Source organism: Poecilia latipinna, unplaced genomic scaffold, assembly GCF_001443285.1.
Source record: "Poecilia latipinna isolate Pla-1442-1.1 unplaced genomic scaffold, P_latipinna-1.0 Scaffold1250, whole genome shotgun sequence".
In the NCBI taxonomy this organism is placed as follows: Eukaryota; Metazoa; Chordata; class Actinopteri; order Cyprinodontiformes; family Poeciliidae; genus Poecilia; species Poecilia latipinna.
The window spans coordinates 243,140-256,956 of record NW_015113866.1 but is presented as its reverse complement, the minus strand read 5'-3'; the positions used below and the strand labels follow the sequence as shown (position 1 = coordinate 256,956).

At 38.7% G+C, this 13,817-nt stretch overlaps 1 protein-coding gene across 3 annotated transcripts in view; it reads left to right on the top strand.

Annotated features, from left to right (window-relative positions):
• The window catches only part of sema6cb (semaphorin 6Cb), a 111,459-nt gene that overhangs the window by 80,222 nt on the left and 17,420 nt on the right, over positions 1–13,817 (top strand). The window contains exons 17-19 of one of the 3 annotated variants that reach the window (XM_015054418.1): positions 5,360–5,418; positions 6,101–6,151; positions 10,077–10,154. In XM_015054418.1, the coding sequence (XP_014909904.1) occupies positions 5,360–5,418; positions 6,101–6,151; positions 10,077–10,154 (188 nt within the window). Of the gene's footprint in view, positions 1–5,359; positions 5,419–6,100; positions 6,152–10,076; positions 10,233–13,817 lie in introns of all 3 variants that reach the window. The other 2 variants (XM_015054417.1, XM_015054419.1) reach the window with 2 other exon arrangements.

Below are 13,817 nucleotides of genomic sequence, written 5' to 3'. Positions count from 1 at the left end.
ACTCTGATATTTACCCATTGGAATATATCTGTTTGCTGTTATTGTTGTACATGGGAGTAAAAAAAATACTCTGAGTATTTGATAACTTTATTGGTCAACTTCTGATGCATGTTTCTTTCATTCATTCACTTGTTAGTTTTTTTTTAATATACCACCCATACTGGCCTGTAAGGCAGCATATCTGACTTGTTGAAGGTATAAATTTTATATGTGGCAGGTGACACAAAATATCATACTAATGTGATCTTGCAAAACTTGCCTCTCATACCCATTTTGTTTTCATTTTTCCAACCCCCTTTTTGTGCACCAGCCATGATTTGCAGTCTCACAAGTCCAACAAACGCAACATCTATAATTTGTATGCTTTGTGTTATTAATAATGCTGTAATCGGGTATTTGTACTAACCTTCATTCACAGTGAAGAAAATGCCAGTCAAGGACATTCATTTGTCCATAAATAGAAGTGTCTTTTTCATAGCTTTTTGAAAGAAAACATATGTAGATTTTCCTCTGATCTGAAGCTAATGAAAGAAAGGCTGCTAATGATGACATGAAGGAGATTAAAAACCCTCCTACTTGTTTTAATCAGCAGGATGAGGAGCTGAGGCAGATGAGGCAAGTACAAACAGCCATTAAATTGGGGAAAAAAAGTCAAACTAATAACTTATATTTTATATCTTTGATTTCAGATGTAATTTCATCAACTAGTTGCAGTTCAGTACACACTAAACAATCCTTGATAAGTTGATAAATGTTGACAAATATCCCACTAAGCACTATTTGATGAGCGCCCCCAGATGTTCAAACTGTGTTAAAACAGGTGTGAGCTTTAACACATTAACGTAACAAAGCCTATTTATTTAGTGTCAAATCTGGGCAACTACAGGCTGAAATAACTAATGTGATCTTTTAAGATGGGTCATTGAAATTAAATAAACTGAATGTAAAGAAGCATCTTAAACTTTGGTGAAGCTAATTTGTTTTTTTTTTTTGTTTTTTTCATTTATTTGCTTTTAAAGACTTTTCTAACTCAAATGAAGATTTCTGTAATTGTTGCTGGATTCTCTGAAGTGCAGCAAGATGTGCTCTACAGATGCAGCAGCGGAAGTGCCGATGTGGCTTCACGCTAGCAGGGCCCGCAGAGTTACTTGCCGAAGTTTGATTTATGAGCCGCTTTTAGTGTGCAGGACAAAGCCACGCTGGAAACCAGTGGACCAGAACCTTGGAGAGATCAGCCAAAAAAATCTTGTCCAAACCCAACAACAGTATCAGATTCCTACCAGAAAGCTAGAGAGAGAGAGAGAGAGAGAGAGAGAGAGAGAGAGAGAGAGCTGTATGCACAGAAAGAAAACATCACAATGGGGAAAAAGAATCTGAGGTCTGAGTAAAGGAGTTGAGCAGAAGAGGTAAAGATTTTATTTTACAGATAATATTTAAGAATAATGAAAGGGAGGAAAAGAAGTCTACTTTTTTATTTGGGTTTTTAAATTTGAGAGGGAAAAAAAAACAATCTGCTACAGCTGAATGTGGCACTTAGATTTTAGACTTGCATGAAGGAATATAGCTTATTTTTATCAAGGCATAGCTTGGAAAAGGGGAAAAAAGGAAGGAGCCTTATAAAGAATGATAAGAGTAGCAATGAAAGAAGAGAACGATGAGCTGATGTGAATCAGGCAGCAGCAGAGTCCACAGTTGGATTTGAAGAATCTCAAAGTCATCTACCTCCTGGTACTCACTCTTTTCATGGACCATCAGTCCTTTTTTTATTCCTTTCCTCCTTTCCTATTCAGAGGAGGCATACATTTTAATGGCTGATTTGTGGTGGCTCAAAATGATAAAGAAGAAAGAACAGAAAGATTTTACATGAAAAGACTGTGGCTGAACCTCTCTGCTTTTTTCCTTTCTCTGGATGTTTAGTCTTGTGTCATCCATAATGCATTCGACAAAATCCCTGTCGCCAAAGGATTGTGCTGAAACAAAAGGCTGCTGAGGCAGAAGGATGGAAACAGATCCAGGAAAGGGGAAGCAAATCACCTGTGGTGTGCAGGTGGAAAAATCTTTTTAAACAAAAAGCTGCTTAGATTGGTGCATCTCGCATTACATCCACGACAGTTGATTGATTTAGTTTCCTAACTAAATTGCTCTGGGACAATTTTATCCTTGGTCATTTTCACAAAATTAACTAGACTGGTGAAAATTGAAAATCGTGGGTAAGATGGCTACCTTCATGTTGCTCAAATAGTCAAATATAAATGAACAGAAACCTCAAAAGTATAAAGGAGGACGTTGATTGGTGCTTGCCGAAGTCTGTTGAAGCAGCTAAAATAAAGAGTCAACATGTTCCATCTGGAAATCCAGCTTCCTCTACAGCAGCTGCTTACAGTTTTGTCATGTTCGTGATTCAAGACTATAGGTTGTATGAAATCAAATTTTCTGATTGCTTTAATCTGATTTTTTTTTTCTGACAAACTAAACAACTCTTTGAGGAATTAATATTCCATCATATATTTACTTTAACTCTTTTAATTAAATTGACATGTACAGTATTTACTCATACTTATTTGCTTATGTTTCTACTCTAGTGGCATACAGATGTAAGCATCTATGATGGGATGTTTGTGACATTTTAACAAGTTATCAGGCAGAATTGCACCAGATTTTTGGACATGACTGAAAGCAACATAGCTGCTTCTCCAGCTGTCCCAGAATTTCTCTCTATATGAGACATATAGTAATATATAATAAAATATGTTCCTACTTTTATGACTGTCTCCAAATTACAAATGTATTCACTTTGCCAGTGATATTTCTAATATTGTAATAAAGACAAGCATGGTAGCTCTTGTGTCTTTATCACATATTTTTCAATACAGTTGGCTACACATTGTCTAATATCTTCCATATGTCGCTCCATATATCTCTGAATCCTGTAGTTGTTAAATTATTTGGCAGAGACTCACCTTATCTGGATGAGAGTTTGGCTTGTTGTGTAAGAGTGCATTCATTAAAGTTAAAGGCTGCCAGCCAACAGCTTGTTTTATGTCTGATCTGTCGAGTAAAATCAATAGGGTCTCTCTGAGTGCGACACTCTTTTATTGTCAGCCAGAATCCAAATAATGAACCCCGAGGAAAACCAACATGCCATGTGGAAATACTGCCCAATATTGTTAGATGATGTTGATGGCAGTGCTACCTGCAGAGGACCAGCTAAAGAGTGGGAAAACAAAAGGGACGTAGCTGGTTTCTTGTTTAGAAAGTTGATTGAATTAAAACAAATTAATCATGTTTGTGTTCAGCTGCTTTCTGCTTATGAGAGCCAATTACTACTATCCAGTCTTGTTTTTCTGAAACATAAAGGGAACATGCTTTCCCACTAGCCATCACAGCTTTTCCTTTACAAACATCAATACACTACATTTAGTCAAATTAGGTTCCCAGCCTTCATGCTGAGGTCGACATGTTTTTATCTTGATTTTAAACAGGTTTGAGTTGTGGACATTTTGTTTTTCATTCTTTTGCAACACTTTACACTTAAATGTAAAATTAGCATGGCCTAAACCATGTTCATATTTAGCACAAGGCTAATTTAAAGGATTTTATTTTTGTAGTGCATTACAAGGTGTGTTTGTTGCAGTAATGGATCAGAGTGCTCACATCTCTTCACCTGTCTTTAAGATGCAGCCTGGTGTTTGTTTTTCCTTCTCCATTATTGTTTTTTTCTACTTTTTTTTAATTTTGAGTGTTTCTTCAAGTAATTTAGAAACCTCTTTTCTCCCATACTGCAATGCACATACTAATTGGTTTGTTATAGGGGGAGAGGAGTGCATGAATGCTTATACAAAGTGGATACTGGATCATTACACTTGAGCTTGTGCTGTTTATAGTTCTGTGTTTGTTTTATTTTGGTTCAATGCACCATGTGGGAGGATAACTGGCATTGGTGGGAAGCTCACCACGGTTAAAGGCTCTCGACTCAATCTTATTACTCAACCATCGAGCGGATGAGTCTGGATGAGCCGCCCATTTCTAACGGATGTGAAAGGGAAAGATTGAGGGTTTTATATGAGGAAGAACAGCGTAAAAATTGTAGACTCGTTTTAATCATCGCAGCAGAAAGTTGGCTGTCAGGTTTTCTGTGCAGTTTGAAACGGTTCAGAAGGTGAATTAGGGAGGTGGATTTGGCTACATCAGCATAAAAGTGGCAAGAATTTTTCAGTGAAAGTTTTTTTTTTTTTTTCATTTGCAGTAGAACACTTCATTGAAGTGTATCTCAGTTTCTGGGTGTTAATAAGATTTAATCCAAAGAATAAGCGGCTAAGATTAATTAGGCAGGCATTCATATTTATTTATTTGATGCATTTTAATCTATTTGCATGTTAAGCAAATAGATATCCCTGACAACCACTGAATACATTTTTGTTTTTATTTTTTATGCTTTCTCTAATCAAGTTGACTAAAAACCAGTTATTTTATTTTACTTTGGTTTTTTTATGTATTTCATAAAAGAATAAACATGCAATAACTATTGAATGTCTTATAGAGAAAATATTCATATTTTATTTTTCTTCAGTCACTGAGAAGTAGTGCATTGTTTTGTCAATAATTTAATGCTCAACACTTGAGTATCCAAATATTATCAATTTCTTCATGTCAAAATCCATGGTAAACAAACTACTAAAGAGGTTGTGACAGTAATCCTCCCATGTCTGCGCGTTTGTTTCCTGTAGATATATATACGACTCTCTGTATAATCTCTTGATGCCATTAACAGCAGGAGGTTCAGCAGAAGGAAGATCGTCTCCATAAATATCATCGGTAAATGACAGGTTTTTCTGTCAGCAGCTCTGGATCAACACACTTGTCTCTGCACTATTTTTCTCTGACACTCCACAATCACACACTGAAACTGTCATTGCAGAGCAGAGAAACTGTAGGTACCAATTTTACCAGTGGTAGCCTTGATGGAGCTACAAAAAGTGCTGCGCACAAGTAAACTGGGAAATAACTAACCGGGGTGCAAGGAAGAAGTCGCCCAAGAAAACTCAAAAATAAACTTGTATAATCTGCTAAATGGTACGGTGGCATTGAAGCCTTGATGGCAAATTTAATAGCAGATTTCCCCCTCGGTTCTTCATGCCCCTTTGTCCCAACAACAGAAACGCGCTGACCTTCGCCAGACACAAAACAGATTAAATTGTAGCGTCGTGCACTTACCTCCCGATCTCCAATCAGTCCTCAGAGTGAAATCAATTTTGTAAAGAGGTGCTTTGTTTGGGAATGACATGTCAGTGAAATGGATTGATGTAAATTTACTGACAAGTTTCTTTGTTGCTGTTTGTGTGTGTTTGTTTATGTTCAGAGGCGGGTTTGAACAGGACGTGGAGAACGGCTACCCTCAGCATCCTGATACCTGTCACGGTGAGATGGAGTCCATTTCAGTCTTAATGCACAGCAGGCTTTTGTCTGATTATCGTTAAAGTAGCAAAAGGAGTCCTCCACTTTGGAAGTCACTGGTGCCTTTTATGGTGACACCTCAGCGAATTTCAAAGAAATTGCTCAAAATCCCAAGTATCTGTATCTGTGCATTGATCACAGTGAGTTGATCATACTGAGGCTCTGAAGTCTGAAGTTGTGTTTTATGTTTCATGAGTCTCACTGCAACTGCCCCAAACACACCAAAAGGATGTCACATTATTTTTGGTGTGTTTTCCAGGCACAGCTGCTTAATTTCGACTTAACTCTCCAAACGATGCTAGTATTCTTCAAACAACTGCTGCTTGCCATCTCCTTCTCATGGATGAATGGAAAAGCTGCAGCTAATACACAGCATATGCCGATTACCATATCGGGCCGCTTTACTATCAAAGTTCTTCATAGATTTTCTTTAGCTCAACTCAAGTATCACTTAAGTTGATGTTTGAAAAGCAGTTTTGTCGACTGAATTTGCCATCTGTGCTTTTAGCCTTTGTGTCAAACCTCCTTGACCATTTTGAATGTTGTAAAAAAATTGCTTATTAACATGCTGTAGTAATATAAGTTGGAACAACCTACAGTAACGTATCATACTTTGTTATAATAACTTGTATTTCTTTCTCTACAGATGTCTTGGCGACCACACGCAGGCACAACCCAGCACTAGATTCAGCTTTTGGTCAGTGGACTTATTTTTTTCTATTTTTTTGTTTACCTGCTTCTGCTGATTTAGCAGATCCAGATCATCAGAGTTTTATTTAACTTTATTATTTGAATATATTTTTGCTGCTTTTTTTTTTTTTTCTCTCTGACAGTCGGATGATATTTTTATGACCATTTTGGAAAATATGAAGTGAGACTCTCATAATTCAAGCATTATTTTCTTGAGAACTATTGCTGGAGTGATTACATACAAAAACCTCAAAGCCAATTAAAAATATTTTTTGGGCTTATTCTAAAACTAAACTTATTCTAAAACGAAACTAAACTTACATTTAGTTTCAGAAGCTCCTTGATTTTGATTCAAGAAGGAAAAATACTTGATTCAGTAAAATATCCTGACTAAACAGCTTTAAAAAAAAAAAGCTTACACACTTTCAGAACTAATGTCAAGGCTTCCCTTTGTGTGAGACTGATTCGGAAATGTGATGACTCTTACTGATTTCTTTTAAATTTGGACTTGTTTCTAGATTCCAAACAATTTGACATTTTAGCTAAACCACCAAAACACAAACAAACAAAAATGTTTATGATCATGATCAGCTCTGAGATTAATCCTCAGAGCCGATGTGCTCTTGGAAAAACTTCAAACCTACTTCCTCTCTATAAGTGGATGAGTTTTTTCTCTTTCATATCAAGAATATAAGCATATTTAAAGTTAACAATGTGGGAGGTTTCAGAATATTCCAGTGAGGCAGCTAAATGGCCGGAGCCTCTTCTCCCTCTCTACCAGTTTGACAGTTTAAACATTGAAGCCATTGTGTGGGGCATCACTCCTCTGATGGACCAGGAGCTCTGCTGGCCAAGCTGCCTAATGCCCTGTATCAAGAAAGATCATCATCCCTGTCACGTCCCATTACTTCTCCTGCCAGCCAGGCTGAGCAGCTCTTGGCAAAGTCGGAATGGAAAGCAAAATGCAGCGAGGCTGGCGATATCTCATGAGACGGAGGCAGCGCCATCGGATGCTCTCACAATGCAACATTTGCCTTTATATTTACATTCAAAGCTCCCAATGCATCATTTTTCAGGGATTTTTAAGTTTTATTTTTAAATGGCATATAATCCTCATCCCTGCAGCTGATTAGATTAGCCTATCATGTTAGAGGATAACAGACATCATAGCTCAGATGAACCGTGTTCATCTCCGTTTCGTTGTCTGAAAAGAGGCCTTGTTCTTGCCAAAGCCTTCGCTCTGGACCACTGCAGCCCCTCAGTAAGCCTCCCAACTGGAGGAATTGCCTCTCACTCGATAGCAAGATTTGATGAGCAACCCTACAGCTTAATCCTGCTGGGTTCTCACCACCAAGATGCTTCACAGCACTGTTTGAAATGCTCAACATGCAGCCTGATCCTCAAATGTTGTCTAATTGTTTTGTGGTTTTTTTTTTTCTTTTTTTTTCGCACTGATTCACACAAAAAGCCTTTTAAGTCTCGCCACTAAAGATCAATTATTGGCTTTTCGAGACAATAAAATGCTCCATATGTCGAACAAAGCTGTTATCACAAGGGATTCAGTTTCCTTTAAAGAAAAAAACCGCATACAGGATTCATGTCTTTCTTTTATGCTTCTGCCACCTACACAATCACAGCAGGCAGAAAAGATTGTGTAAATGAACTTTCTGATCTTGTTTCTCATGATACTTGGGGAAAAAAAATAGGACTTATAAGATTTTACTTTTGTAAAATTTACTTCTGATAGACTATAAACATGATGAGGTAGTGGCGCTGCCGGGGCCAAACACCCTGTGGTGTGAGTTTTTAATTTGCCCAGCACAGATGGTGAAGTGACGGGGCACCTCATTCAGAGTGAACACTGTCAACTGGCTCACAGCGAGGAAGAAAACAATCACTTTCCCTCCAGCCTGAGTGTCAGTGCTGCAGAATGCTGACGTTACTGCTGGCTTATTAGTACTTTAGGGCCAAGCCAAAAGCAACATGCTGCTCACTGCAGTTTAAAGACAACAGAAAGCTTTCGGTTCAGTCAAGACGTGAAGTGTGTCATTGAAATTAATTTGGTTAATAATACAAGGCCTGTGGCAGATAATGCCCAGCATGTTTCTTGGCATATGTCTTATTCGTGTGCTTGTCTGCTCCAATGTGACAGTTGGGAATAAGCTTGGATGGTAACTCTTAAATGGATTCCTTTTATGCCGAGCTCTTCTTGTCTATGACGTTACCTGGGCAACATTATCTTTCTTCTGCTGATGTGATGTCTTTCAACATGCCAGATATCAGAGCAGATTTTTCAAGTCCCATCAAGTAGAGAAAAATGTTTTGCAGTCGGTGCAAGGAAAGGCATGAGTTTATATTGGTGGGCAAACCATGTAAAGACAGAATGGGTTAATACAGTTATGTGAAAGAAGGTAGGTGGTTAAAATTGCGACATATTGTTACAGGCCGGTATCACAGAGCAACAGAGATAACTTGATTTAAAGTAGAAGTAAACCTGATTTAAAACCATGGCTGACAGATTCTGAAAGGTTCCACCAACGTGGGTGGAGCCAAGATACACTAAGGGGCGTGGCTACGTGTGTGAATGAGCCGAGGGGGTATGAACGAGGGACGGCGTAGCCTAATTTGACATATTGAAACATGGAGAGTGTCCAGAGCGACATTGGGAGTTTAGCCACAGATCAGGTTTTTGAAATGGAGGATTGTCACGGCAGGTTGAGGGAGGATGTATGAAGCCTCAGTTGACGCCGCTGGTTCAAGACACCAACTCAACATATTATGCTAAATAACATGCTAACTCACGAGTAATAAAATTCTAACTTGAAAAATTCTATTGAATACTTGCAACTCCATATTCCAACTCGCCATGGAGGCATGTGACAGAGTGATGTGGCTTTATACCTGAACGTCAGGCTGCGATGAACCAAGATACTGGAGAATTAAACTAGTTTACATAAAGATGTCACCATTTCGACAGGAGCATAAACATAACACTCTGATCAATTTATACACCTTATCTGGATAAAAACATTTAGCTACTCTTTAATGCAGACAAGAAATAAACAAAAAAAATGTGTTGTCTGGGTGCATTTTTTTGATACTTGAGACCACATGCAACATTACCTTGATATACTTCAGGATATATCTGGTAGACCAGAATTTGACAACATCTCACCTTTCAGCCGTGTTCTCTGAGCTCCTTTAGTGGGTCGGGTGAGACAGTAAACTTTGTTCTTCTCTTCTCCTTCATTCACAGATGCCTTTGTTGCACACAAATTTAACACCCTTATTAAATATTGTACGGGGGCCATTTCCCCAGCTTTCTACATTGCAAAATGTAAAAAAAATCTAAATTGGTTTATATAGGATGTATATCTGTAACCATAAAGGATGTATACTTGGAAAAGAAAAATCTTTGAGTTCCATCTGGAATATTTGCTACTACTACTCCTCTTGAGCCCACATCTAAAGTGGTTTATTGGTGCTCCTATCAGCTTTCTGAAAGGGACAATTTGCTTTGAATGCTGAGCTGATGTCTGTAACAGCTGCTTATTATTTTACTTGAACGAGTCTGAAACTCATACATATGCCCCTGTACTAATATTAGACCACCTGCCAGAGTGTCTCCTGTATTAAAGAAACAACTGGTCATAGAGGATTTGTTCTTCATGCATCTGCAGAGCTTTATCTGTTCGAAAATATAGAAATATCCCATGAAGGTAAGGAGGAAACTTATGATCTGATCTCATTAACTTCTGCTCTGTGTGATCATCATGTTGCTCATCGTTACAGGGTGAAGGTTTCTTTTTCCACTCAGGACTCATCCTCATTTCTCTAAAGTTTATTCTCCACGCTGTGTCACATTTCACTAATCACTCGCTCTGTTGCCCTCCCTTCCTCCTCCTCTTCCTCCCCCTTCGCTACAACCACAGGGAAGACCACACCCACAAGCGCCAGCACCACCCATCATGGGGCGGCATTCCCAAAGGAGGCAGGTGACTCTGAAAGAGGTACAGGTCCTGATCGCCTTCCCCCTGTGGGGGAACAAGGGTCACCTGACTCAGAGCCAATCAGTGTGGAAATGGAGGGTAAGGGGGAGGGACATGCGTCCTCTTTGAACTTTGACCTGCAGGGGATTGCACTGCTGGGCCCTGATCGTCTAATTGCACACTTCTAACCAGACTAACCTAAAAAAAGAAAACTACATAGTGATTCACTCTGGTGTAACAGTTTCCTGTTTACAGCATGTTTTCCTCCGCTGTATCAAGTGAAATATCCATGTTTTCTAAACATATTATGAAGTTTTTTTAAATTATGTTTTAATGAGAGGGATAATGTTGAGTACTAGTGCCCAGAAATCGGCTCCTGTTTTGGGGCCATTCAGGGATACAAGTGGTGGTATGCATGCTAATGAATGAAAATGTTATTCCAGGGTGAACAATCATTTCGATTAGCTCACTAACACTTAACTCTCAATCTCGGTGAATGGCAGAAAGCATTGCTAATTAACTTTTATCACCCATATACTTCATTAGTCTCAGCGTTACATGCTGAGATGCATCACTTCCAGCTCAGTGTGTGGAAATTGAAGAGCATATTGTTCACATGCAGAGTTAAACATGACTCCAGAGAAGCTGACCACGAGTCCAATGCACTCAAAATTTCCAAAAGGAAACTGTAATGCGTTGCAGTGTTTTTAACTCTCGTTCAGCAAAGTTCATGATGTAAACAGATCTGTGTCGTCTCAAATAAACTCCACCAATCAAGTAGAAGAGACCTCCTTCAAATATTACAATAAACTGGAAAACAAAAAATTGAGTTTGCTGCTATAAATTTACTGGCAACTTTGGGGGGAAAACAGAACTACCTGAAATAAAAATTAAAAAAAAAAATCATAAATGCCACAGACAACAACAAAGATGGTAGCCTTAATTTTGTATTTAGTTGTTGCACCTATGCAACAGCCGCTGCCAACAAGCGAGGTCTGAACTTCACTACGAGACGTCAGTGTTTTCTAACAGCTGGTTTGGCCCACTCTTCCTGTACAAGCTGCTCAAGCTGTCTGAACGATGTTGCTTCCCCTGTCCTTCTCTTTTCTCTATTACGAGACAGTTATACAGAAATATGCTAAACTAACATATGTTATTTTTTTCTTATGCTTGGCTTAAATCTCTCCTGACCGAATCTTCTTTCTTCGGGGAGACAGGAAACCTCCAGAGCTCTGTTGTATTATCTGTACCGTAAAGGTTAAAAAAGGTGTTTCATAAAATTGATTACTAGAAGGCTAGGAAGAAAAAAAGAAATCTTTTAAAAAGAAAAGTGAGTAAAAGCTTCTCAACAGCCTGGCTCAGTTTAAGACTAAATTTGTGTCCAGATGTTGCTGCAGTCCACCATTTGGAGTCCCCTGCAATAATCCATTGCATTGAATAATAAAGCACCTTTGCCGATTTCAGGCAAAGCATTGGACTGCTCTGTTATAAACTAAACATTAAACATTTTTGGCCGTAGCTAGTGTGACATTAGCAAGTTTTTTTAACCTCAACAAGCTTAGATTGAGAGATATAAACTTTTTTGGCCTCTTATTCCAAAGTTTACAGGTCTTATTGCTGCAGTGTGGACACACAGACCATGTCGCAAGACCACAAACCTCAGCAAATAAAAGAAGCTCTCATTCACACAGACGGCCTCTGTGGCTGTAATGTTGAGTTTCTAAGACCTAAATAAGAAAAGTCCGTAACAAATAAATAACCAGCAGGAATCTGAACCCAGCAGTCAGAAAACATGAGTGCAGGGAGAGTGTGGGATATGATATAGTGTACGCAGCAGTGCAATCTATTTCTGCCAGAGACTGTGACACTGGCGCTTCAATCAGGAGAGCCGGATGGCTGTGTTGATAATCGGGGAGAGGCGATGGGCTGGAAGGAACAGCATCCATGTTCTAAGAGGGATTCCTACCCTGCTATTTTCTTGTCCGTTTTTTAACCAGATAACATTTCAACAGTGTCACACGTCTCTGTGCAGAAACAAGGTGGCCCAGTAGGAAGCACAGAGTGGACAAGCCCCAAAAAGTAGAACAACTAGCTGGACAGGAGAAAAACATTCCTGAAAGTAAAAGTTGCCCCACTGCAGTCAAATGAGGCTAAAATGACCACTCTGGTAAAACAGCGAAATATTGCAACCCTTTTATCGTAAAAGTTGTAAAATAAATTGACTTTCATAATTAGATTTTAGATTCTACTCTTAGTAATGTAAACTGTAACCAGATTCACAGAGTGATTTGTCAATAAAAAAAAAAACTATAAAGTGGAAAGTTTTGCTTCTTATCTGTCCCTTTTTGGTGTAGGATAAACTGTGGCTGAGAAGATAGAGATGGTAGTTATAAAAATGGAAATGGAGCAACTCGTCTCTTCAGTACATAAAAAACTTAATCCTCAGCCTGATTGTGTGTAAAAAAAGAAACATGCTTAAAGATGAAAAGAGGATCAAAATAGATTAAACAAGATGACTTTATCACTTAACTCATATTTTAAGCTTTGGTGTTTCTACTGTGCTTAGACTTTTCCCAGGGAGCCGTAATTCTTGACTGAAAAATGTAGTTATTAAATTGATCATCAGCTTATTAGTGACAACCATGTTTCTAGTCTGCTAAATTTATTGTAGGAGTACCAGTATAAATACATGAAGCAACTTATTTGCTCAAATGCACACAGCTGCATTATATTATGTAAAGGACTGCAAACATAGAGGAAAGGCCAGGAACCTGCTGACTTGCTGCTATTTAGAAAAAGGCCAGAAGTCAGTTTGCAGTAGAGCTGCTTCTGACTGGGGAATACACCCACCTGTTCACTTTGTGTGAACGCAGAAACCTGCGCGTTAGGACTTAAAAGTTTTAGAGCTCTCTGGTTTGGTCATTCCCTCCGTCTCCAAACCTCTATTAGGATTTAACTTTTCCCTTCCCTCCCTCTATCTCGAGTTTAGATGAGCAAGCGTCAATTAGACTGGACAAAAAAGGGATTAGCTGCTAATTTATCTAACCAGCATAGAGAGATGATGATGATGATGGAGACAAGTCAACCTTGTGCCTTCTGTCTCATTAAAAGAGGAAAGCCGGGAGTGAACTCAGTCTGAACCTTTTCATGAGGAGAGTCTGGTTTCCTGAGGGGGGGACATTGATGCCAGCCAGTCTTCTAAAGAGTTATTTATACATCTAAAGACCATGGCAACAGACACAGCCTGGATCATCAGTCACTTAGCTGAGACTGTGGATCCCCTCTAACCACCCTGAAAATATCTAAAACTTTCAGTCTCATCAGGGAAAAAGGCACAAATTTGTGTGGTTTTCGATGTGCCGTCTCCATTTTAAGAACCTGTGGCGCTCACATGGTCTGACAAATTAAACAGCCTACCGTGGATTGTTAGCAGTACCTTTACTTAATGTTCAGGCTGGTTTTAAGATTTATCTTTAAGAAAATGTAGCAACAAAAACAAGCTTTGATTTTGCTTTAATCATGTTCCCAGGAGAAATAAGCCCACAGCATTAGAGATCTTCCACCATGCTCAACAGTCAGCATCGGGTGTTTTTTTTTTTTTTTTTTTTTTTTTTTTTTTTCCAAACCCCACTGGGGGGTTTTTTTCCAAAAACCCAAATGTTTTCCTTTTAGGAAAATTTAAAA